This window comes from Triturus cristatus, chromosome 8, assembly GCF_964204655.1.
Source record: "Triturus cristatus chromosome 8, aTriCri1.1, whole genome shotgun sequence".
In the NCBI taxonomy this organism is placed as follows: Eukaryota; Metazoa; Chordata; class Amphibia; order Caudata; family Salamandridae; genus Triturus; species Triturus cristatus.
Genome location: NC_140591.1, coordinates 68,249,889 through 68,272,602, shown reverse-complemented (window position 1 = coordinate 68,272,602; position 22,714 = coordinate 68,249,889). Strand labels below are relative to the sequence as shown.

Here is a 22,714-nt window from a genome sequence, read left to right as displayed (position 1 = left end):
AACAAGCCGTCACTGTCTGAGTTAATCTGCCCTGGCATTCAAAGATCCAGCCAGCTGCTGAACCACCAGGGAAAATTCCCAACATTACGGCCAAGTCCACAACCCCACCCCGTCCTGCTTGCTGCAGTAGCACATGGCAGCGGTGCTGTTTGTGAACAAACCTCACAGCTCAAACAGGATGATGTGGTGCCGAGCTTCCACCGGAGTCCAGAGGCCTCTGATCGCCACCCCTCCCAGGTGGCACCCCCAAACCTGAAATAATGCCTCAGTCACACCTGTCAACTCTGAGAGAGGTAGGTAGAAATGGGGGGGGGGGGGGGGAGTCTCTTCTACTGACCCAATCGCGGTCCAGCAGCCACTATAGCAGTTCTTTTGCAGTCTCTTTCAAAATCTGAACCTGATCAGAGAGATCCCCCTGACGCTGTGCCCAAATGAAACTTCAGATCCCACTGTAGTGCTCACATATTCCATCTGGAGTGCCTGACTAGAAGGTCAGGTGTGACTTTGGCACCTTGATTATGAACTCCCACTATGTTAAGAGGTCCGCCTTTGTCTGGAGGTGGGTGGGCGAGTTTATGCAAGACTGGAACCCCTGACCTCCAAAAACGTGCTGCAACCATGGCAGGGATGTGAAATAAGCAATCCTGCAGGACCAATGCTACCATCCAGTCTCCAGGGTCTAGGGCAGACAAGACCTGGGCCAAGTCGAGCATGTTGAATTCACACTCTGCAGGCATTGAAAGGGCACTGGTCTAAAATAGGGAGGAAGCCTCTGTCCTTTCTTGGCACCAGAAAGTAGCGGGGATAACAACCACAACATAGCTGACATCGGCACACACTCCACAGCCCCTAAGGCCAAAAGATCCTGTACTTTCTGCCGTAAAAGGGGCAGATGGTCCTCTGTCAGTCATTCTGGGGATGGTGGAAATGGTGGGGTTTTATGGAATGGTAAGGCATAACCCCACAGGACAATCTACAATTCCCACTTATCCAAAGTTGTGGCTTGATACCATGGCATAAAGTGCCAGATCCTGCCTCCGACATGGTGGCTGTGTGTCACCAAAGAAACGCTAAAGAGGTTTGGAGGTGACAGCAGCCAGAAGGGTGATGGACTGGGCTGCCCACTGTTCCTGCTGCCCCCAGAGTTTGTGGTTACTAATGCTGCCGGACAAAAATACAAAGAGGGGAGCTGAGCTGCCAACCAAGAAAAGACTGAGGGGAGAGCTGAGCTGGAAGCAGTTGGTGGCGATGTTGAAAACTTCTATCAAGGACACAGAGAGGGCAGAACTGTTGGTGCGGCTGGCATGGAGGAAGGTAGACAAGCCCAAGAATGCCCCCAAGAATGCACCGCAGTTCTGCTTTCCTTAAGGCTTCAAAGCCAGCATCTGCCTTGTCCCCAAAAAGTTGTGAACTGTCAAATGGTATGTCCATCAAACTAGCATGAAATTCACGGGAATATCCAGTGGACCGCATACACGCATGCCGGCAGAGGGCTTCAATTGGGCCAATGGCCCTGCCAATAGAATCAGTTATGTCAAGCCTCAACATTTAATAAATTGTACGTTGACATGACCATCATGAATGGCCTGAGAAAGAATGGCACAGCTTTCCTCAGGCACAATTGGTGGAACCTGAGTGATTGAATTACACATGGCGGGGGTATAGTGACCAAGAAGGCAACTGGCATTGAGGATGTGGATGAGAACACTCATTTCTCGAAGGTCTCAATGTGCTTAGATTCTCAGTCAGGGGTAGTAGAGGAAAACACATAAGCATTCACCTTACAAGCTGACGCCTGAACCGCCCAGGTCTTAGTCGTGGGATGTGGGGTCACAAAGTCTGGATAACCCTGTGCAGGACAGTGGTGATCGGCAATCTGGCGTTGGCTGGTGGCTCTGAACAGGGCTTAGCCAGGCCCCCAAGAGGGTATCAGTGACAGCCTCATTAAAGGAAAGGAATGGCTCAGAACTGGTCTGTTCCGCCTGGAGTACCTCGGTAAGCACATTCACCTTCACCTCTTGGGTAGGAAGCTGGAGATCTAGGATCCCAGCAGCCCTTCGTACAAACACTGCAAATTAGTTGGTTTCTTAAATAGCAGGGCCTGCAGGAGAGACCAAGCCAGTGTCTGGAAAGTATCAAGGCCACTGGCATTATGGAGATCTTCTTATCAATTGTCCGTATGAAAGACCAGAGAAAATTCATCTCCAGTGTCGTATATGCCATTGTCCGAATCTGTACCAAAAAGGATATGCATAAATTATGCTCTACCTTGAAACAGAGGCTCTGTGTCTGTACCCAAAGGAATGCCCAGGTTAATTGGCATAAGAAGCATCAAATACTGCGTTGGTTTAAATCGGAACGGCACCGCCTCAGTGCTGGACTACACTATGGGTTGCCCGTCGCCATCCAGCATTGTTGGTGTCAACTGGACCAGCATGGGTTGAGGCGCCGAAGAGGAAACCAGTACAGATACGGGAGCAGATCCAGAGAGCCCAACCAGTGCTGAGGAAGGTCCCACTTCTGGAAATCCAGGTGAGAGGCCTCTTGGCTCCTTGAGGCACCCATGAGTGCCAGAGGGAGAGAGTGTTGTGGCAAAAATATACAACATGGCATTCTGAAACTCCTGTATTTGTTGAGGAGTGGTCCCGGACCCTGGAAACTCGGGCGGGATAAGGAATGGCTCCGCAAAAACAACATCAGAAGTGTGTCTGAGAGGCACAATGACGGCCTTGCGCCATCTGAGGAAACAGAGTGGCAGGAGGGGCCGGGTCCTGCTTCAACATCTTACGCTTCTTCTTAGACTTACCTGAAAACCTGGACCTCAGAAGCGACCTGTTGCAGGAATGGCTTTGGGAGCGGGACCAGGATCTTGCCTGTGACCTTGACCAACTAAGGGCTTCAAATGCTTGGTGACAAAAAGCTTTGACTCGTGCTCCCGAGCAGCCTTCGAAGTGCAGTCGCTGTAGGTCTTGGAGCTGTGGCCCGACCCTAGACACCACAGTCAAACCAAGAGGGGCTTTGTCACAGACATCTGTTTGCGACATTCCCCACAAGGCTTAATTAAGCCCTGTAGATTTAGGAGGAGACACATTCCTAGCACACAGTAACAAAGTTTTTGGAAAGTATGAAAATTATGTTTCAAAGAGACCAGGGGTAGCTACGGATCTGCGTCTATAGGCGCTGAAAGAAATAAACTGTGAGCATGCTTGGGTGGCGCTTATACAGGCCTATGCATGTCACTAAAGTATGGAATGACGTTGACGCAGAGCCTTTAGCACCACCTACTGCTGCACAGGGGTACTGCTGCAGATTTTCCGGAACCAGTCTGACACTTGGGTAATATTCAAAAGCTGAATCCGCGGTTAAAGGATTCTCAGAGGTGTTGTTATTTTGAGCAGGTTACGTATTTGTCAATCCGGCTTTCCCAATTCCCACTACTGCAAATTAATACATCTTTGCATTTTTTTAAAGTCCAAAAAAGGCCATATAAAAGTGTTCCTGCAATCCGGGTATATATTGTTGGAGTGATGATACCCATGTCATGGTGGGGACACCTTCGTTTCGAATTTTGAGATTAGCTAATATCTATTCTTCCCTCATCTAGTGTGCGATGCTCCACAGAGATACATGCCCGGAGAATCAACTCTCTATCTTGATAGGATCTGGCTAACTCCCTCCTAACACTGAACGAGCTTTCATTTTGACACTACGCAATTCTGACTGTGCAATCTCTGTGCAAGATGTAATACTCTATTTGCAACAGAAAGTGCTTGAACAACTGGGATTGTCTGTAATGATCCTCTGCGCCCTGGGATCTTTCATTCCACCTCAATAGTATTTGGCACCTTCCCAGACTTGCACCTATTTCTGCAACTTATTATGACTATGTGCCTTATGTAGCGCTACAGTGCTATTGTAAAGTTGTCGAACACCTTAGGGTAATGTCTGTGCTATATCAAACCACATGCATAAATAAATAAATATATAAATAAATTAAGGATGGCTTCAGGGTAACTTTTATCTTTCCCAGTCAAGGGCCATAACACGAGTGTAGCCATGCAGGAAAGCATGTTTGAGTATACACCCACCCTAGTTCGGTCATATCAGGTTTGTTTGTACTAAGGAACCCCTTTATGGGCATAAGCCAGGCCACGCAAGTTGCCACTCACTGTTTTTACCCCTCTCTGTAATATGTGCTATCCTGCCCACACAACTGTTCACATCACAGGCTGGTTTATGTTTTCAGTCACTATACTGCCAGCAATGCAGTACTAACATGCAGGTTTCATTTTTGCAAATTAAGAGAGGACTACCCACTTGATTCATCGGCCATAAACAGGGAGGTCCATTTATGGTTTCACCCAACAAATGCAGGATCCATTAACCTTACTGTTTCAGCCAACAAATGTGCTTACGTCATTGGCCACTCTGCAGTTCGGCGTGCTCCAGCAATCCGCCCCTTATTAGCAATTGTACTGCAGGATTATTTATGAAAGTAGGCTAAACTACAGTGGGCCATCACAGAGCCCGGTCAGATCCGGCAAAATTCAGGCAGCAGCTGAAAACCTGGCTTTTTGCTCCTACTGCTAATCAGGTTTTCCGCTCTGTCTATATTGGGCCCTCTTTGGACGCGAGCGCCAAGGCGCTGATTGGCATTTGCTTGCTCTACAAGCTGATACTTACTTACAGAACTACAGGAGGGGCTGTGCTGCTGGTACACTGAGTCCAGTTATAACTAAAAAGCATCTGAACTTCCACGTGTCATTAACAGACCCTGAGAGCAGATTTTTGCACCAGGCTGCCGTACCGTTAGCTGTTACTAGAGGTTCCAAGGCATTCAACACTGGCCCCTCTACCTCAGGATACCACAAAATTATGAACCAAGCAGAACCCCTAGAATGTCTACTTTTGGTGAAAGTGGAAGGCAACAAATACAAAGACGTATCTGCTTTTGTTTTGGGTATGGCAGATCATAAAAAGCATGCAGCCGCAAGATATACATTTGCATATTCACTTTTGATAATCTAAAGATTTTTGTTTTTTTCGGTTGGCTATATAAAAATGCTCATTGCTCATGATGGGTCATGATGGTGATAGCTGTTAAGGGCTCTGGGTGTTCTGGGAGAAACAGGTGGAGACATCCTAATAATATATGAGGTATTATTACCAGTACTTCTATTTTGTAAATTGACTAGCAATTTAACTGTCTGTCTAGAGGGTTTTATTCACGGGGCAGAGCAAACAACCCGGCGCTTGAAGTTTCTTAGGTCTTCCATGTACCAGCATACTTGAGCACGAGTTCTCGTATATCTGATCTTCTTCATGGGGGCCAGGGTATTGGCGCAGTCTGAGATCCAATTGTTGAAGGTGGATAGGTTGTTCTGTAGGTCTCCTATGAGGATAGGCTGTTGGAACGAAGCGTGTAGGTCCAACCTGTGTCTGTTATGTTGTTCCAGTTGCAGCTAAAGTTGATGGTTGGTTTTGGTTTGCTGGGGTGTATTGATGTGGAAGTGTACAATGGAGTAGTCTGTCCATGTGAGTGGGATGAGGTCACTGAAGGCAATCTTGTTGCTGGCTGTGAAGACTGGGATGAGTGTGTGTCTGGCGATGTGAGTCGAGCCTTGTGCGAGCTGTGTGACTACGATGTTGTCAAGGCTCTCTAAAAAGTCAGTGGTGTTGTGGTCCGTTGGGCCATCGAGGTGAATGTTGAGGTCACCAAGCAGGAGAAAGTCATGGGGTCTAATGGCGAAGCAGGGGTGATGAAGTCAGTGAGGAGGCTGGTGAAGGTGGTGCAGGGGTCCTGGTGGTCAATAAGTGAGGGTGCCTGAGATGATCATGGAGTAAGCAGGCTGTTGAAAGTACAAGTGTTCCAAGATCGTGTTGGTTGTGATAGTGTCTTTGAGGATAACTGTGAACCTCCTCCAGGTTTGTTGAGCATTTCGAGGTTGATTTTCTTGTAGCCAGGCAGAATAGCCACTGGAATGAATGAGGTGGATGAAGGGCTGAGCCAGGTTTCAGTGAGAAGGAGGATGTCTGGGGAGTGTATCGATATGGTCCCAGATCTCAGTGGCATGTTTGCAGAGAGATTTGGATTCGAGGGGCATACAGGAGATGCGGGGTGAGGTGTGTGTGTGGATGGGGGCATTGGGAGATGCTGCAAGAGAAGCAGCAGTGAGCGCATGAGAGAGGTCCTACCATGAAATGTGGTGCAGAGCGGGGGCAGCAGTCGGGATGGTTTCTGGTGTTGAGTGCTAGCAAGTGAGTAGAAGTGTAGCACTGGTGGTAAGACAGACCAGTGTGCGTGGCGCTGGGTGTGGTGTAGGGACGGACGGGCACAGACAGGCTTGCTTTTGGATCACTCGCTGCATGTACCCAATGTACAGACACACGACAGCGGCTATAAAGTAGGTCGTAGGAGGGGGAGCAGTGCGCAGTCAGGGCTTGGGAAATGCAGGCAACTGCAGCCGGGGAAGGCACGCCGGAGAACAAGTAATGAATGGGGGGGAGGTGGGAAAAGCGAGGAAGGCAGGGGTCCCTGCAGGCAGGGGAGAAGAGGGGGGGACAAGAGGAGAAGAAGGAGCAGAAAGGTAAGGGAAACGGGCACAAACGACAGGGAAAGAGCAAAAGAAATGGACACAGAAGACTAAGCAATAAAACAACACCAAAAGAGAAGCAAGCACATAAAACGGGCACTAAATCAAACAAGCATTTGCAATGCAATAGGTCTCGCATTTGCGAAAGTTTGAGCTATTGGCATTGTAAATGATAATGCCTTTTATTTATGTGTTTAAACAACCTACAATAATAAAAGGCATTGTCATTTACAATACCAATAGGTCAAACTCGCAAATGCGAGACCTATTGCATTGTAAATGCTTGTTTAACAATTGTGCACCACTACCTTTAGCACTGCACACTTCATCTCCCAATGTACAACATAATGCACATTTGAGCACCACTGCATATAACACTGCACTCCGAGACCAAGAAGTACATTCAACACCTCTCTCTCAAATATGCTTTCAAATGCACATCCCACATGTTCTGTTCCTGGCAAGGCTGTTCTACTCTGTGAAAACTCTCCCACTCTAAAGCTAAAAAAAGAGACATGAAAGAAATCTTCAAGGTAACAAGGGACATGCAGGAAACAGGATGTAGTACATTCAGGCTAAGGTAAAGTAAAACACCAAAAGTCAATCAAAATAATGGCAGTCAAATGTCATCACATGGTTTCAATACATGGGAGTGCCTTTAGCACTACAGGTGTGGCTAAAGGCCACAGCCAAACATACCCAAGGTTCATACACACCTAATTTAAGACCACAGAGACTGCATGCGTGGCAGAATTCCACATTCAGCACAGCCTCCTGGGGGTGTAGGTGGTCATGTGCAGTGGGTTCTGGCAGCGGGAGGATTGGAAGGATGCAATGGAGGACGCTACGCCCTGAAATCAGAACACTGCTTCCTCTGCTGACACGGAGAGTAGGACAAGGCCCATCGCTGTGTGCTGCGGGTACTGTACCGAGCCGACTGCATAAAATAAAGGCTTTGCACAGTGCTCCGTAGCTGAAGGGACAGGTTGTTGCATTGACCAAAGACTCTCCCTGTACTTATTGGACATACCCGAATATGAGTAAAGTTTGTGGTAAATTTAGCCTGGGCCAAAGCATCTTATATAAAAACAAACAAAAATATACACAAGAACATTTGTTAAAGGGAACTTATAGTTGTATACTCAGAGGACGAAACAACATCCTTCTTAATTAAAAAAAAATCTCATCAAAACATCAGTTGAAAGGGCATTACGATTATGATCCAAAACCTTACAACAACACAGATGCGCATCCCATCTGATACAGTGAAGACTTGTCTGCTTGGCAATTGTATAGACAGTAATTTTGGAGTTGTTTATAATATTCCCTGTCATTCGAAGGCACATGATTTGTAAATGAGTAGTGTATAATAAATAATCATATAGTGTCAAGTGCCAACTGTGTGCGTGTGCTGATTTTGGGGTGGGACTCAGTAAATATCCCATACAGAAGAAAGATTCTCGGACAGATTTATCTGACTGCAAATACTTCTACCTACTTGAATGTAACTATTTAGCAGAGTAGTATCCGATACCTGCCAGTTTTCCTTTTCTCCGATTAGGTCACAGTTGCCTTTTGGGGTTTAGGGTATCTACTGAGTGTGTCCCCAATAATTTGGAAGTAACATAACAGTTGCTCCCGGTCTTGCCAGTGTGTCCACACTATGTGCTTTCTGACATTTCTTTCCCCACTATGCTTAATAAAAACATGTTCTCCTAAAGTGTTTATTGCCACAGATACGGCTATTCCACAGTGCCACCATTGTACACTCTACAGGGGCAGCACCCTCTGCTGATGCCTTATCCATCGTTCTCACTCTTGCCTGATGAAGGGCTAGTCTGAACCATTTGAAACTAAAGTTTTATGCTGCACAGCCAATAACAAAAAAAAACAAAGCTTCCCCATCACTATTGACATTTTGTAATAAATCAAAACGATACGTTTCCCACACAAAACAAAGAATAAATCAAGACCCAAGTCCTGTGCTAAGCCTTCTCGTGGGCTGAGCACACTGCACTTTTCTGACAACGGTACTGCGCGGCCCAAAAGTTGTTCAGCAAGTAATCGTTACTGTCCTTGACAATATGGTAACTCATAACATTATTTTTACACCAGGGTTCGCTACTTAAGGAAACGTAACCTCCACTTGAAAACTTGAGTAAACTAACAACTGGCATTGGTCCAGGCGGGATATCTGTGTGTCTGCTCTGTCCATGGCGGCAGAACCCTATCAAATGTTCCCACCTCATTGTCGTCAGCCTACTCCTGGCTACAGAGTGTACAAGGACCAAATGAGGGTTTGATTTGGTTTCAACAGAAGTTCTCACCACATAATCACACTTAAGTGGCACACTAAGATGCTAGGAGAGGCTCTAGGAGCAATGGCAAGGATATGGTAATCTTTGGTAGGTTTGAGTATTATATGGAGGGTATGCAATCCTCATCCTTCTCAAATCCCCTCCCACTCCCTTTAGGTTTGTTGATGTACTGACGAGGCTATCATATACTGATCATTCTCAAGTCAAGTTGGAATCTGCTGCTTTGTGAAGCTTTATTAAGCTGCAGCAGTCCACCTTTGTGGAAGCAATATCCGTAGGAGTGGGTTTGGTTTAATATGGGGTGACACAGTCTTTAGCATTTCGAGTTAGATCTTTTCAGTTTCTAGCACTGAACTGTATTTCTCTCCTGGGACAATCATGATGATCCATTGGTTTGGAAGACTGTCTCAGCCTCAGATCTATTACAGGATAATTGTTATACTCAATGGTCCTGAGCCATTCTTTGACAGTGTAAGCTCTTATGACTTATTTAAGCTGTTAATAAAAGACTCTCTCTTATTGGGATGATTGGCTATTAACTTATTTATGCATTTTTATATTTGGCTATTTACTTATTTATGCGTTTTTATATAGCATGGCCAATACCCAGTGGTGTCAGAGCGCTTTACAATAGAGCATAGAACATTACATGAGAAAGTTCGAGTAATAGGGTAGCAGGTGACAATATGTATAGCTACTACTGTTACTAATGGTGAGAGTTATGTATATATAAATTATGACACTAGCAACTTGGCCTTACGAACACGCAGTTTTGTATGCTGTCCTTCCTGAATTAAAGGCTTTCCACAAGCCGGCGCTGGCTCGAGTGCGCTCTATTTTGCAAAAGGCAAACTGTTGATGAATATATAAATGATAGATTACATATTTAGAGAAGTTAAAGTGATTAAGGTTACACAAATACATATGACATATTTACAGTTTACATAGTTAAAGCGGAAATGTCGTTATAGCTCTCAAGAGTGTCTTGTAGCACTCAGGGTCTTGCCATTAAATATGAGGGCATATGCCAGGTAGGAAGCTTGGGGAGGATTGTTACTGAGAAAGATGTCATTGGAAGAGAAGAGTTTTAAGAATCATTTTGAAGACCCGGAAAGAGGCAGTGGTGCGAAGGTTTGGAGGTTTCCCTTTTGAAAGTTGGTGAGGCTCATTTGCAGCATTTCGTGAAGGTCTATAGATATTTCAGGCTATTTCAGACAAGGAGGAATCCAAATATGTGCCCTTGGTCATCTACAGATGGCCTATAAACTGGCTTATGTCTCTCTATTTAGGCCAGACAGCAGTCTGAAAGTTAATATAGATTGCAAAGTATGGTTCATTTAGGAAATATGTCCCAAAGTATTTTGCACAGTATGTTTTTTAGCATGATTAGAGATGAATTGACTAACAACTGTGCAGCATAGGAGGTGACCAGTGCAACAACACAAAGCTGGCTGTACTGATGAACTTGTCCTGAGTGGGAGATGTTAGAATGAGGAAGTATTGGAAACATTTTAATGTGGTTGTTGAATTGTTGGGATAATTCAATTGATCAAAATTATGATCTGCTCAAATGGACTTAATTTTTAATGCTAAGTTGATGTCTTACTTGTATGGAGACTTAACCACAGATGTTGATGATTAATTTGATAAATAAATGATATTTGCTTTTGCTTATAGAAAGCCTACTTCTTAATGTATCATTCAGGACCAGACGTTCTTAACCTTTTAACTTCTGTGGCCTGCCAGTGAATTACTAATTGCAGCCAGGGACCCGACCCAAGTAATTCCTATGACTTGAACCTCAAAACAATTTATAAGAGACTGTAAAAAACAGAAATCACAAGTTATAACATTTTATTTAATTCAAAAACACATGCAAAAATTGAAATTTGAATCGGAAGGTTGAAGTGTTTAAAAAATGTAGTTTTATTTCTTAAAGACAAAGCAAAATGCTGTTCGCATTTGTCACTTTGTCTTTTTTGCTCCAATGCTTACAATCTTTTTACGAGTGTACTCCGGTGCCTCAACTGAGGGCATGAATGGTCCATCCTTCGTTTCCTTCGCTGTATGTGCGCTGCTCCCAGAAATCAAGATAAGGATATCAACTTAATTTTTAACATCCGATTTCAAATTCCTCCTCATTTATGGAGGATTTCAAATTTATGAATTTTGATTTTATATTTGTAGATACAGTAACTATACAGTTGGCTTCAGCACCATTCTGACCCTGGTAATATTTATAGAACCAATTAACCAAGCTTTTTAACTCTGGCTTGACTTCAAAGCTGTATGTATGAGCTTTGTAACAACGCCTCAAATAAAATGTACTAAAAGAAAGCCTTTAGAAGAGCAAACATTTCTCACCTCACGTTATTGGCTATTTAGCGTATCATTCCCCCTTTTCGGAAGTGCTTCCACCCCAATGCAATCTACTTGATAAATTGCTTTGTTTTTAGCATGCGGCAGGGACCATTTGATGAATAAAGAAATCAACATGAAAAGCTGTCTCTCTCCCCTAAAAGCTACACATTCTGTATTATAAACAAGTTCGCACATGAAGTATGACCTAAAAAGGAATGAAGTAAATAGCCCATATTTTCTCTTACGTTGTCTTTAAACACTGTCAACTTTGGCTAGGAAACTGAGCTACAAAAATCTTTTTTCCTTAAAGATAACTGCTGGCAAATTTTAGCTAGCGTAAACATACTTTTCTTGGTGAGCTGTTTCATTTGTTTACTACGACTGTCCTGCTTCATTCAAGAAGTCGGATTGGCTCCATCCATGCATTCTGACAAAACCCCTCACTAAGGTCCTGATTATGAGTTTGTTGTTCCGACTGACTGCCAAATCCATGGTGGTGGTCTGATCGCCCTATTATGAGTTTGGCGGTCGGACCGGCAATGGACCGCTGCAACCTTCGGGGATCCCTGATCCCACAGCAATGATGCAGTGGCCTGGGGCCGTAATATGACAGCGGTGCCGGTGCAGCACCGCCAAGCATATTACGAGTTTCCCTGCCACCACGGGTTTCATAGCAGTGCGACTGCCATGAAAAGGGTGGCGGTGAGGAAACTAAGGGGGCCCTACAGGGCCGAGTGTTGCCTCTGGGCCAGGGGATACATGCAGGGGGCACATGTGCCCCCCTGTCTGCCTCAATGCCCCGTTCCTGCACGGCATGGACTTCACAGTCCATGCCATGCAGGAACGCACTTTGGTGGTTTCACAGCAGAGCCTTACTAAACCTCACTTATGAGCCTTAGCACAGCACCGCTGTGGAACTGCCAAAGCAGGACCGCCCACCAGGATTTAGGTCATAATCTGGCAGGCGGTTCGACTATGGCTTTGAGGTGTGGCAGCGGGGCGCTGGAGTGGCGGCCAGCTGCCACACAGCCAAAGTCGTTATCAGGCCCTAAGACGGAATGTATCACTGTGCCCCTTCTTCTTTTGTATGTGCCACTGCGGTTGTTTTTTAGTTTCACAGGATGTATGTGCCACTGTAATCTAAATTGCTGATTCTAAATGCTGTTGTGGTCCTTTTTTTTTTTTGTCCCTTTCAATGTCCACTTTGGCCCTCCTTGAATATAATACTCATATAGAAACTAAGGACCTGATTCAGAAATTACTTTAGTGGAACACTGGAAGTACTACTAACGTACTACAAAATGCTGTTCTCAAACCTATGTGCCTAGACATGTGCCTCCACCTTTCCCATCTTTTCGAAGCGGAGATCTGTGCATCACGGGCAGAGATCTTGGCACATGTAAGCCTACAATTTAGTAGTAAATGCGGGAGGGACAAAGGGGAGTGGCTGTAAAATGAGGAATACTTATTTCTGCATGGGAGCATACGGGCTACTACAAACACCCATCCAAAAAGGAGTAAGACCTCTTCTATTCACGAACTATGTTTCTAAAGTTACTACAGCCAAAAAGTTATCAAAACAGTGGCAAAGGTACTCCAAACCAGCCATGGTGTAAGTCAAGCACCACACATGGTACTGGTGTGCACTCCCATAGAAAACTGTTGAGGCAGGGAATTAAAACATCGCTCCAAGAAATATATTCAGCAAATGTAATTATTTTGAGTGTTAACTTGATACAATTGTTTTCAGCATTAAATATTTTAATTAAATTAAGAATTAAATATGTTATACTAGAAAAGGGGATTTGTGTGTGTTTTTACTTTCATGCCGCACCACTGCCCTGCTGTCCCACACAGCTCCATAGTGCACAATGCACCGTACACCAATCACCACTGCCCGGGACGCTGGTTCGCTGGTCTTAGCAGTAAGAGGCGACCCCCCCCCCCCCCCCCCCGATGATGTGCAGCAGGACTGCAGCTAAGGTAGACCCATGCTGGCCTCCAAGATTCCCAAATGCAAATGTTGTGTCACCTCGTCCAGCTCCTCACGGCATCCCAGGTAAGCCGCCCTGAGCTGCCACTGTTCCTGTTCATTTTAAGATGCTGCTGTATTTAAGTGTCCTGTTTTTGACACTACCAATAAAAATCAACTTAAAAACATATTGTGCTGTATCTGAGATTGCACCTTTCACTATTGAATGGGGTGAGAGCCAGACTTAGGTTTGAGTGTGTAATGAGGTGTATGTATTATACATAACCTTCCCCTTTACTAATGTAGCGCCAATAGATGATTTACATAATGCTTGCTATTAAACCACAAATGTTCCCAGACTGATCCTACCAAAAACAAGCCCTGTGACTTTGCATAGGCACTTCAGGGGAGTTGCATCTGCATTAGGAACCTTTCTCGAACACTGCATTGCCCTGAGGTTTGTAACTACTGAATGTGTTGTCAACTGCATTATTACACACATGAACAAAGCATACTTAAAGTACCACAGCCAGAGAAATGTCATATGAGTACACTGTAAACATGGAAATGTCATACACCAGCAAACTAAAACCGTGCACGCTACGGAGACCACTAATAAAATATTTTTAATAAAAATGGAAGCTGCCTTTCTTTTCACAATGCTGTTCCAAGTACAGCCTTTTCTGGCTATCAATTTATGAAGAAGGAAGAAGCAGCAGGTCAGCATGTCTGATCCTGGGCAGCAGGGCTGAGCAAGCAGTTTGCAGCCCAGTATCTGCTAGTACAAAGTCCAGTTAAACGGAGTGCTTTAGATGAGAAACTAGATGTGATGAGTACAAACAGAGATCTTGGCTATTATACAAATAATGCAAATAAAGCAAATACTCATGATAGAAAGGCAAGCAGAACTGATGCAGAATGGGGACAACTTAACTTACTGGACACCCTTGAAACGATGCGCTGAAAGAACCCTGCAAAAATAGAAAAACAGTTTTAATATAGTAAAAGCTGGCCAGTGAGGGTTTCCTTTACATCAACATTACCTAAAATATACCAAGATTTAAAAAAATATCACGTTCACCAAAATGATCCAAAATAGTCGCAAAAATGACCAATTCCAAGACGTTTTAACCAAAATAACATCCGTTAGATTTCTTTTATAGCTACAGAATGAACACGCCCAGGAACTGCTCAGAAAGGAATGTTAATTCGGGTGTATGCACTATTTACAGCTAACAATGTCTTTAAATGTAGGATCCAAGTTTGGGAAAACAAAGAATTTAAATACTGTGATAAACGTACAAAAGAGTGGGCCTTATCATCACCTTCTATAGGTGAAACACAAATAGAAGTGAGATATCACACAACTGGATAAGTGCAGCCTATAGAAGGACTCTATCACCACTGCCTCAATGCTCTCGGGCCACAGGACTCGAGAAACTTTCTTTATTTTGTGTTGGGTCAGAGAACCTGTGATTTGTGACTTAGGTTGAAAGAAGAGCAGCAGGAAATACCTTGTGCACAGCGCCAACTAAGTATGTTGGAGACCCCTGAAAAAGTAACATTTTAGTGTTTAGTTGTCCCTTTCCCTTAGCAAGAAAGTCCTTTTAAGGTAATTTGTTGCAACCCGTTCCCCTCTACAGTTTCTATCTCGGGGGTCCAAGTGTGACCTTTACGAATGGAAGTAAGCTCTGATCAGTTCTGATGTCACTCTGTTCTGGAAGTCCACAGACCTCTCTCATGTATGTCTGACCTCTTGAGGTGGTGGCTGAGGTAGTTCACATGGAGTATCTGGCCCGCACGGACCTTAAACCTCTTAAGGTGCCACTGCAGTCGGGCAGATATAGGGCCAAGATCTGTATGTTCTTGACCTCCCTCCCTCTCTCCCCGATGGGGAGGGTTGCGACTGCGAAGATGCTGAACTTGCCCAGGTAGCTCTACTTCTTTACGTCATTGCCGGTGTTGCCCCCCCATTCCACTCGTGCTGGCGGCGATATGCACGTGATAGAGGGGAGTCTTTCCCCTATGCGCCCCTAAATGGACTTGTGGGCGTTGCCTGATGCTCGTGACCAGGTGAATCGGGTAGAGGCCCTGGTATGGAGGGAGGCGGGAGTGGCGTGTGTGGGGAACTGTTCCCGGATGGGAGGTATGGGGCGTTCTAGAATCTGGTTGAACTACATGCAATACCGCAGCGCCAGTTCCTCATGAACAATGAACTTACACACATTATTCACAAGCATTAGGGGGGCATCAGGGGAGCCGTCCCCTCTTCACTGTTGGTAGGGATACTGACTCACAGCATGGGAAGGAAGGAGGTAACACCTCTATGTAGACTCTTGTTGGCGCAATCGCACACCCAGACACCCCGTTACAAGGCGAGACTAACCTAGCTACAATATTTTCGCCCTAGCAGTGGAGCAAGGGTATGGCCCAGGTTCAATGGGTGTCCCGAAATGATTGCTTCAACTTCACACAGTTGAATTATTTGTATCAAACATACCTTACCCCACACCAAATATGCCGCATGTTGGTGGAGTGCCTAGGGACTGTCCAAGGTGTGAGCCGGCAGATATGGGGTTCTAGCACATGGTGTGGGATTGCATGGAGCTGGTGTGGGTACAGGTATATCTCAGAGATAGTGGACCATCTGAACCGTATGCACCTGGGCTCTGCCTGCTGGAGCTCATGGCTCGGATGAAAACCAACCAACTGTAATGCAGATTTGTGGATCTGGCGCTGGTATTAAGAGTAGATAGCCATGGCCTGGAAGATGCTACCACCCCCGGAAGTTGGCCTAGGGACAAGGGATTTATCGCATTGGGCCAGAGCGAGGCTAATACATTAACGCTGTTTAGACTGCGGGGTGGCCGAGCGCCAACGGAGTTAATGTGGGATGTGCATTTTTAAAAGCTAGTGGCTAAGGATGATGCAAAACCACTTTACATTACAGGACGAACCCTAGGTGCCTTGGTGGTATGCATCCCGCTACTGATCGGGGTAGGACGGATGCTGATATGTTGCTGGCAATGGGGGGGGGGGACAAGAGAGTACTGGAATTCACATGAGACAAGTCCATTTGTGCCATAACTGTATGACTGCACAGTTGTGTTAATGTTCCAAATCCAATAAACAGGTGAATAAAAAAGAGAAACACTTTCTGTGCTAATTTCTAACTGCAGAGCTTGTACAGGGACACTCCACAGCAAAGGGATCAGATAACTCCTTCAACTTTATTTAGGAGAGCCAATTTATTATACCCCGCTGGCAAACATCGTCAGATCCCAGTCTCAAGATAGTTTCCTACGCAGACGACACCTAACTCATCCTCTCACTCACAGACTACCCCACCACCATCAGAACCAACTTCCACAGATGCATGAAACACGCCGCTGACTGGATGAAGAACAACTGGCTACAGCTGAACACAGACAAGACGGAAGTACTGATTTTTGGCAACAGCAGCAACACATGGAGCAACTCCTGGTGGCCATCAGACCTAGAACCAGCACCCACTCCCTCCAACCATGCCAGAAACATCTGGATCATCACTGACAAGTGGATCACCATGAAATCACAGATCAATGCCATCTCCTCCGCCTGCTTCCTCATTCTGCGCATGCTACGTAAGATCACACACGAGACGCACCGTGACACAAGCCCTCATCATCTGCTGATTGAACTATGGCAATGCTCTCTATGTAGGAATCGCCACACACCTTCTACAGATACTTCAGACCATACAGAACGCCAGAGCCAGACTCATCCTTGGCCTTCCCCGACGAACCCACATCACATTCCAGCTCAGGAAACTCCACTAGCTCCCCGTACAGGAGAGATGCCAGTTCAAGCTGCTTACCCACACACACAAGGCTCCACACAACTAAGGACCTGCCTACATTAACCACCACCTGAACTTCCACCAACCATCGAGAAGACTATGCTCCACCTCCCTCTCACTTGCCTGTACTCCCTGCATCTACTGAAGCAGAAGCGGAGGACGCTCCTTCTCAGCAAAGACCTAGAACAGCCTTCCCACGCACCTCTGGACCATCAACACGCTTTCGGAATTCCAAATGGCCCTGAAGGCGTGGCTGTTCGAATAAGCCGCCGGGCCTTGCAAGCACCTGGATACCCTATGGGGTGAATAAATGCGCTTTAAAAATCCTGAGTGATTGATTGATTATACGGTAAAAACTGTACACAGGAGGGTTACAGGCAATTTTATCTCATACACCTTTATGGAGCGCCAAAAATGTCTCGAGCAAATTTATAGAGAACTACTAATATTATTAGTATTCTAATAGTGATCACATCAAATATTAAATCAGTGGTCACAATATGAAAGATCACTATGAGCGATCACCTAAGCGCATCACGCAGGATTACCAGCAGCAATATAAACAAGCATTGGCATAGCCAATAGGTCTCGCCTTTGGGACCTTATAAGTGTTTAGCAAGAGTTATTGGCTTAGCCAATGTTTTAAAGCTATGTTGTCGGGCAGTGTGGCTACTGTGCAGCATGATGAAAATTATAATAAACTTTTATAAGCATTTTTTTTTACCTTATATATAACCAAAAAGATATTATGTACAACTGAACGACCCTGTTAAAGAGTATTATCATAAAAAAATGTCTTCTAGTTTTTTTTGTCCTTGCAATGATGGCAAAATGTTCCTGCCTGTTCAAATGCTTGTTTGTTAAAGTTTTTGGTATTGGGAGGGGACATAAAGAGTGCTGGTAGTGAGGTGGTGCTGCACTGATGCGGAAGTGGTGCTGTGCTGGTGCTCAGATGGTTCAGTACTGGTGCTGAGCTGGGGCTGAGATGGTGCTCAGGTGCTGCTGAGTGATGCTTAGGTTGTGCTGCGGTGGTGCTGCTGAGGGATGCAGAAGTGATGCTGAGGGACGCTGACTGGTGCTGAAGTGGTGCTGCTCTAATGCTGAGTTGTTGCTGAGGTGGTGCTGCACTGATGCACTGCTGCCAAGGTGGCGCTGTGGTGATGCTGCGGTGGTGTTCGAATGATGCTAAAGTGGTGCTGTGAAGATGATAAGTGATGCGGAGGTTGTTACATGTTGGATTGCAGTCTCCCAGGAATGAAAGGGACGAAAAGTAGCATGCGAACAATGGACAGGCGCAAACATTAGACAGTACAGCTATCCTCCAAGTGTGCACACAATGGACAGGCTAATACATTAGACAGTAGAGCTAGCTTGTATGTGTGTACAGAATGGACAGGATTATACATTAGACAGCAGAGAGATCCTCTACATATGCACAAAGGGGATGTTATTGCCACAGGCAGCAGAGCTATCACCGACACGTGGACGCAATGTACAGGCTCATACCTTAGACAGCAAAAGTATCTCCGACACATGCAAGCAATGTACAGGCTGATACACCAAGCAGCAGAGCTCATCCCGATATGTGCACATGGTGTGCAGGCTGATTCCCCAGGCAACCGAGCTATCCATATATGTGCACAAATGTAAAGGCCAATGCCCCAGATAGCGCTTCCCCAACAACTAGCACAGATTATTAAAGTTGACACATTACCCGGCAGAACTAGCCTCTAAACGTTCACGGATTGTTCAGTCAGATGTTTTTATACAATGAAGCTATCACTACAAATGTGGACAGCTTGGTGCGCTTTGATTCAGGAGACAGCAGAGCTATCTAATAAATGTGTACAAATTACGCTTTTGATAACCTGTGTGACAAAGAGGATCAACAAATAAACACAGAGTGCGCAATCTGGCTCCACAGAAGAGTTGGATTATGCCTTGGATTCATGAGACGGCAGGGCTATCACAAGATTTGCCACGGTCACTTTAGAGACAGTAAAAGTTAGGATATTCTGAAGTCCTCCTTGTACAAAACCGACAACAAAGCAACCAATAGCACCAAGTTGATTTTGATCCCGATAGAAATAACAACAAAAAATTATTTAAAAATATAGGCGTAAATTCAAACATGATAGTTTGCTGTTAAGCACCCACTCTCGCACTGCCTTTCACACACAGACAAGAATATTACATTAAGTCACTAGTAGCGCACGGTACACTCCAAGCCGTTTCAAGGCACGAGTCCGGGCTATGCCTTCTTTTGCTCCAATCTTCTGTAAAACATGCTGCAATGATACATAAAACACAGTGGCTGTAAGACAGACACGGTGCAAATTTATAAATTATATACACAATTACTGAGGCAGTGGTACATTATCAATATAATAAAGTATGTTTCCTTTCGGAAGTCCTTCCTGTACAAAACTAACAACAAACTTAATTCAAATTGGTATTATAAAACCAAAGCAATTAAGTTTAAACTACAGTGAACAAACAAAAAAAGACGCACAGTTTTACTTAAACAATAAAACCACCGTACAGTGCACGTGAGAAACAAGCCGAGCCACCACTTCAAGTTACCCGGATTATCTTCTGCTGAAGGGAGAAGGATCATCTGTAGTGGAGTCGCACACGTTCGTGTTGGTGATGCACCTTCTGCACAGAGAGGCGTACTCGAGGCACATGGTCAGACCGGGTGGGCAGGCAGGCGACGGACTGGGATGCAACGGGATCAGGAAGGCGGCTTGGCACGGGCAGTTCATAAGTCTGTCCCGGGACACTATCCGAGGTGGCCTCGACAACAGCACAAAGCAGGCGGCCCGAGCACGCAGTGAGTCAGAGCACCGTGGTGCTGGGTGACACCTGAGCTCTCACCCCACAGCTGCCGGGGCGGCGAAGCACGTTGGATTACACCACACTGCCTGCCAGCCCGGCACGGGAAGAAAATAGTGCTCAAAATCTAAAGAACACATTCTGTGCAACACTCGAAGTAAAGGGGCCAGTAGCCATGGAAGAATACAAATGACGACATGGACGTCATGAGGAGGAACTAACAAGCCTAAAACCAATCGGAAGGCAGCATTTAGGACTTACGCCAATGAAAAAGATGAGCGGAGAGTGGGCAGAGATTCCACGCCATACTGAATACTGCATGCCTCGCAAAGCGAGCAGCGCATGCGCGCTGCTGCTATAGGCTCGACCTAAAAAGGCTTTGCCAAAATGCAATGTCTCTACATGGGTAATACATAACAGCCACAGCTGCAAAGCCTCTAGCACCAAGGCAATAATATTTGTAAACAGTCTCCCCAGTTCCACATGATTTATCACTCAAATATAAGCTTTAAATATACTTTGGAAAATATATTATTTTTCTCCAAATATCAGCTTATCAGTTCTAAAAAATAAACATTTTCATCTTGAATATACACTTTCAATGTTGGTGTAGGTATATTAATTCAGCCAAGCAAAAGCTTCTAATTTAGTAGTGTGCGAGTGCACACAGGGAGCTGGAGAGCTACCAGTCGTTCACAAGCTACACGTTGGCGAAGCCTGCATTGTGCGTTTTTCAAATTCTTCCTCCAAGAGATAAGGCACATGCTGCCTGCTGCTGAACTATAGTGTGTGAGGACCATAGCAAGATATGGTGTTTAACCCTCTCCATTTTCATAATGTCAAGTCCCCAACTCAAGTTTACAGTTCTTTGAAATTTAGGAGAAAAACCATTTGCTTTTACAGATCTTCACTTTCGAAAGAGGCTTCACGCACAACAGTCTAGAGCATTCAAGCCCACACTGAAGGCCAACTGGAGTTAGCTCAAAAATAATAACATCATATAACAGAGTACGGAAAGCTGTATTGCCCAAGCGTGGTGGAACAGGTTTAATTCCAAGAAACATGTGATGAAAAGTATGAATATAAACAGCAACAATAAGTGGTGCCAGAGGGCATTCCTGTTTTAACCCATTATGGGTTGTGATAAGGGCAGCCAGTCCTTTATCTGAACCCATTAATACTCTGCATTGTGCATCTGTGTGCAGCAAAGTAATAACTTTAGTAAACCAGCTTGGAGGTCAAGAGTACCTAACTTGTGGCATAAGGTCCGCACTATCAAAAGCTGTGGAAAAATCAATTAAAGCAGCCTAACTTGGCTGATGTTTCAGAAATTTGTCATTACCCAAGATAGCGTGGACCATGGCCATGTTATCGGAGAAAACTGGGAGCGAAAGTCAAATTGTTCTAGAGGGAGTAGCCACCTCTCAGTAACCCATTACTGGGGATGTTCCAATAAAGACTTTTTAAATACCTTACCACCACTACCATACAGAATAGATACTTGTCGTAGTCCTGTGGCAAAGTTCTGGAACATTTTTAATGGAGGTGGAGAATAATACACCCTTTCCATGAGTTAGGAATGCTTGTGTCTGATCCTTGCCTTATACAGAGGATTTCTTTTAACCGTTACATGGTGCTCTATCATTCAGATGGCATATGGGGTACTCCTCAGAAATCTGACTTTCTGTATTCGATTACAACCCCTTGGTTGTCAACAACTCAAGGGTTAGACCTCTTACCCCGATTTCAATAGAGGAAGTCAAAACCCGTTTGGAGAGCTTAGACAATAGGAAGGCTGTAGGGAGTGATGGGCTGGAAGTGGTAAAGTGCTCAGAGTCCTATGGCCAACAAAACGAATTAGCAAAAAGAAGAGGTAAGCAGGCAAAACGTTTGGGGGAAGACCACCCTAAGGCTGACAGGTCTAACACTGATCCACACAGATCAGAATGGGTTTCTGGTGAATAGGTAAATTTTGTGAAAAAAGCCTTTGACTTGGTCTTTTGAGAAGCACTTTTTGACATCTTGGGGGCCTTTTTAGCTCCTTCCTGGTTACTATTAGTTCTAAAAAACCTCTATGCGAATGCCTCAGCTTCGATAATTCTATTGAAGCACGTAAAATCAGGATTACCGAAGGAACCAGACAAGGTTGTCCACTGTCCCCAATTCGGTTTGCCCTGTTCATTAAGTGTCTTACTATAGCGATCCATGGTGTTGATAGTATTTCTCCTCGCCCCGGTGTTTCTAAATTGAGAAATCCAACATTTATAACTTACTTGGAAAGATTATGGAGTTTACCTTGATTAGTGGCTAAAAAACAAATATGGCGGAAAACAAAAAAAAAAAATCTTTATTTAATGCCTGTCTTGTCAATATTTCACAAGCTTTATGTCACAGGTACAATCCTACAGATCAAATTAGGTATTTGGGCATTAATGTCACATGTAACTATGATGATTTGTTTAAACTATGTGGCCACATTAACTAAAGTGCGTAAATGGATTTGGTAACCATCTCAAATATTGGCAGAGTTGCCTTAATTAAAATGTCTATTTTGTCTCTTCATATCTTTTTATTTTCATAAGTTCCCTTAAAAAATCCCCAAAAATGATTCATTGAGATAGATTCACTGTTACGCAGGTTTATTTGGAAGAATCACGAGCCCCGGTTAAGCTTCCCTACAACTAGATAAAGAGCGGGGTGGCCTTGTTCTGCCTAGTTTGCGAGCATACTACCAAGCAGCCCTTTTAGATATCCTTTCTCATTTGAATGATATGCTCTCCATTCCGATTTTTGATAA

General features: G+C 44.8%; 1 protein-coding gene across 2 annotated transcripts in view; it reads right to left on the bottom strand.

Moving 5' to 3' along the window:
• The window catches only part of LOC146801342 (uncharacterized), a 425,312-nt gene that overhangs the window by 161,680 nt on the left and 240,918 nt on the right, over window positions 1-22,714 (bottom strand). For both annotated transcript variants that reach the window (XM_085620993.1, XM_085620994.1), the window contains exon 7: window positions 14,183-14,215. In XM_085620993.1, coding sequence (XP_085477119.1) covers window positions 14,183-14,215 — 33 coding nt within the window. The remainder of the gene's footprint in view (window positions 1-14,182; window positions 14,216-22,714) is intronic.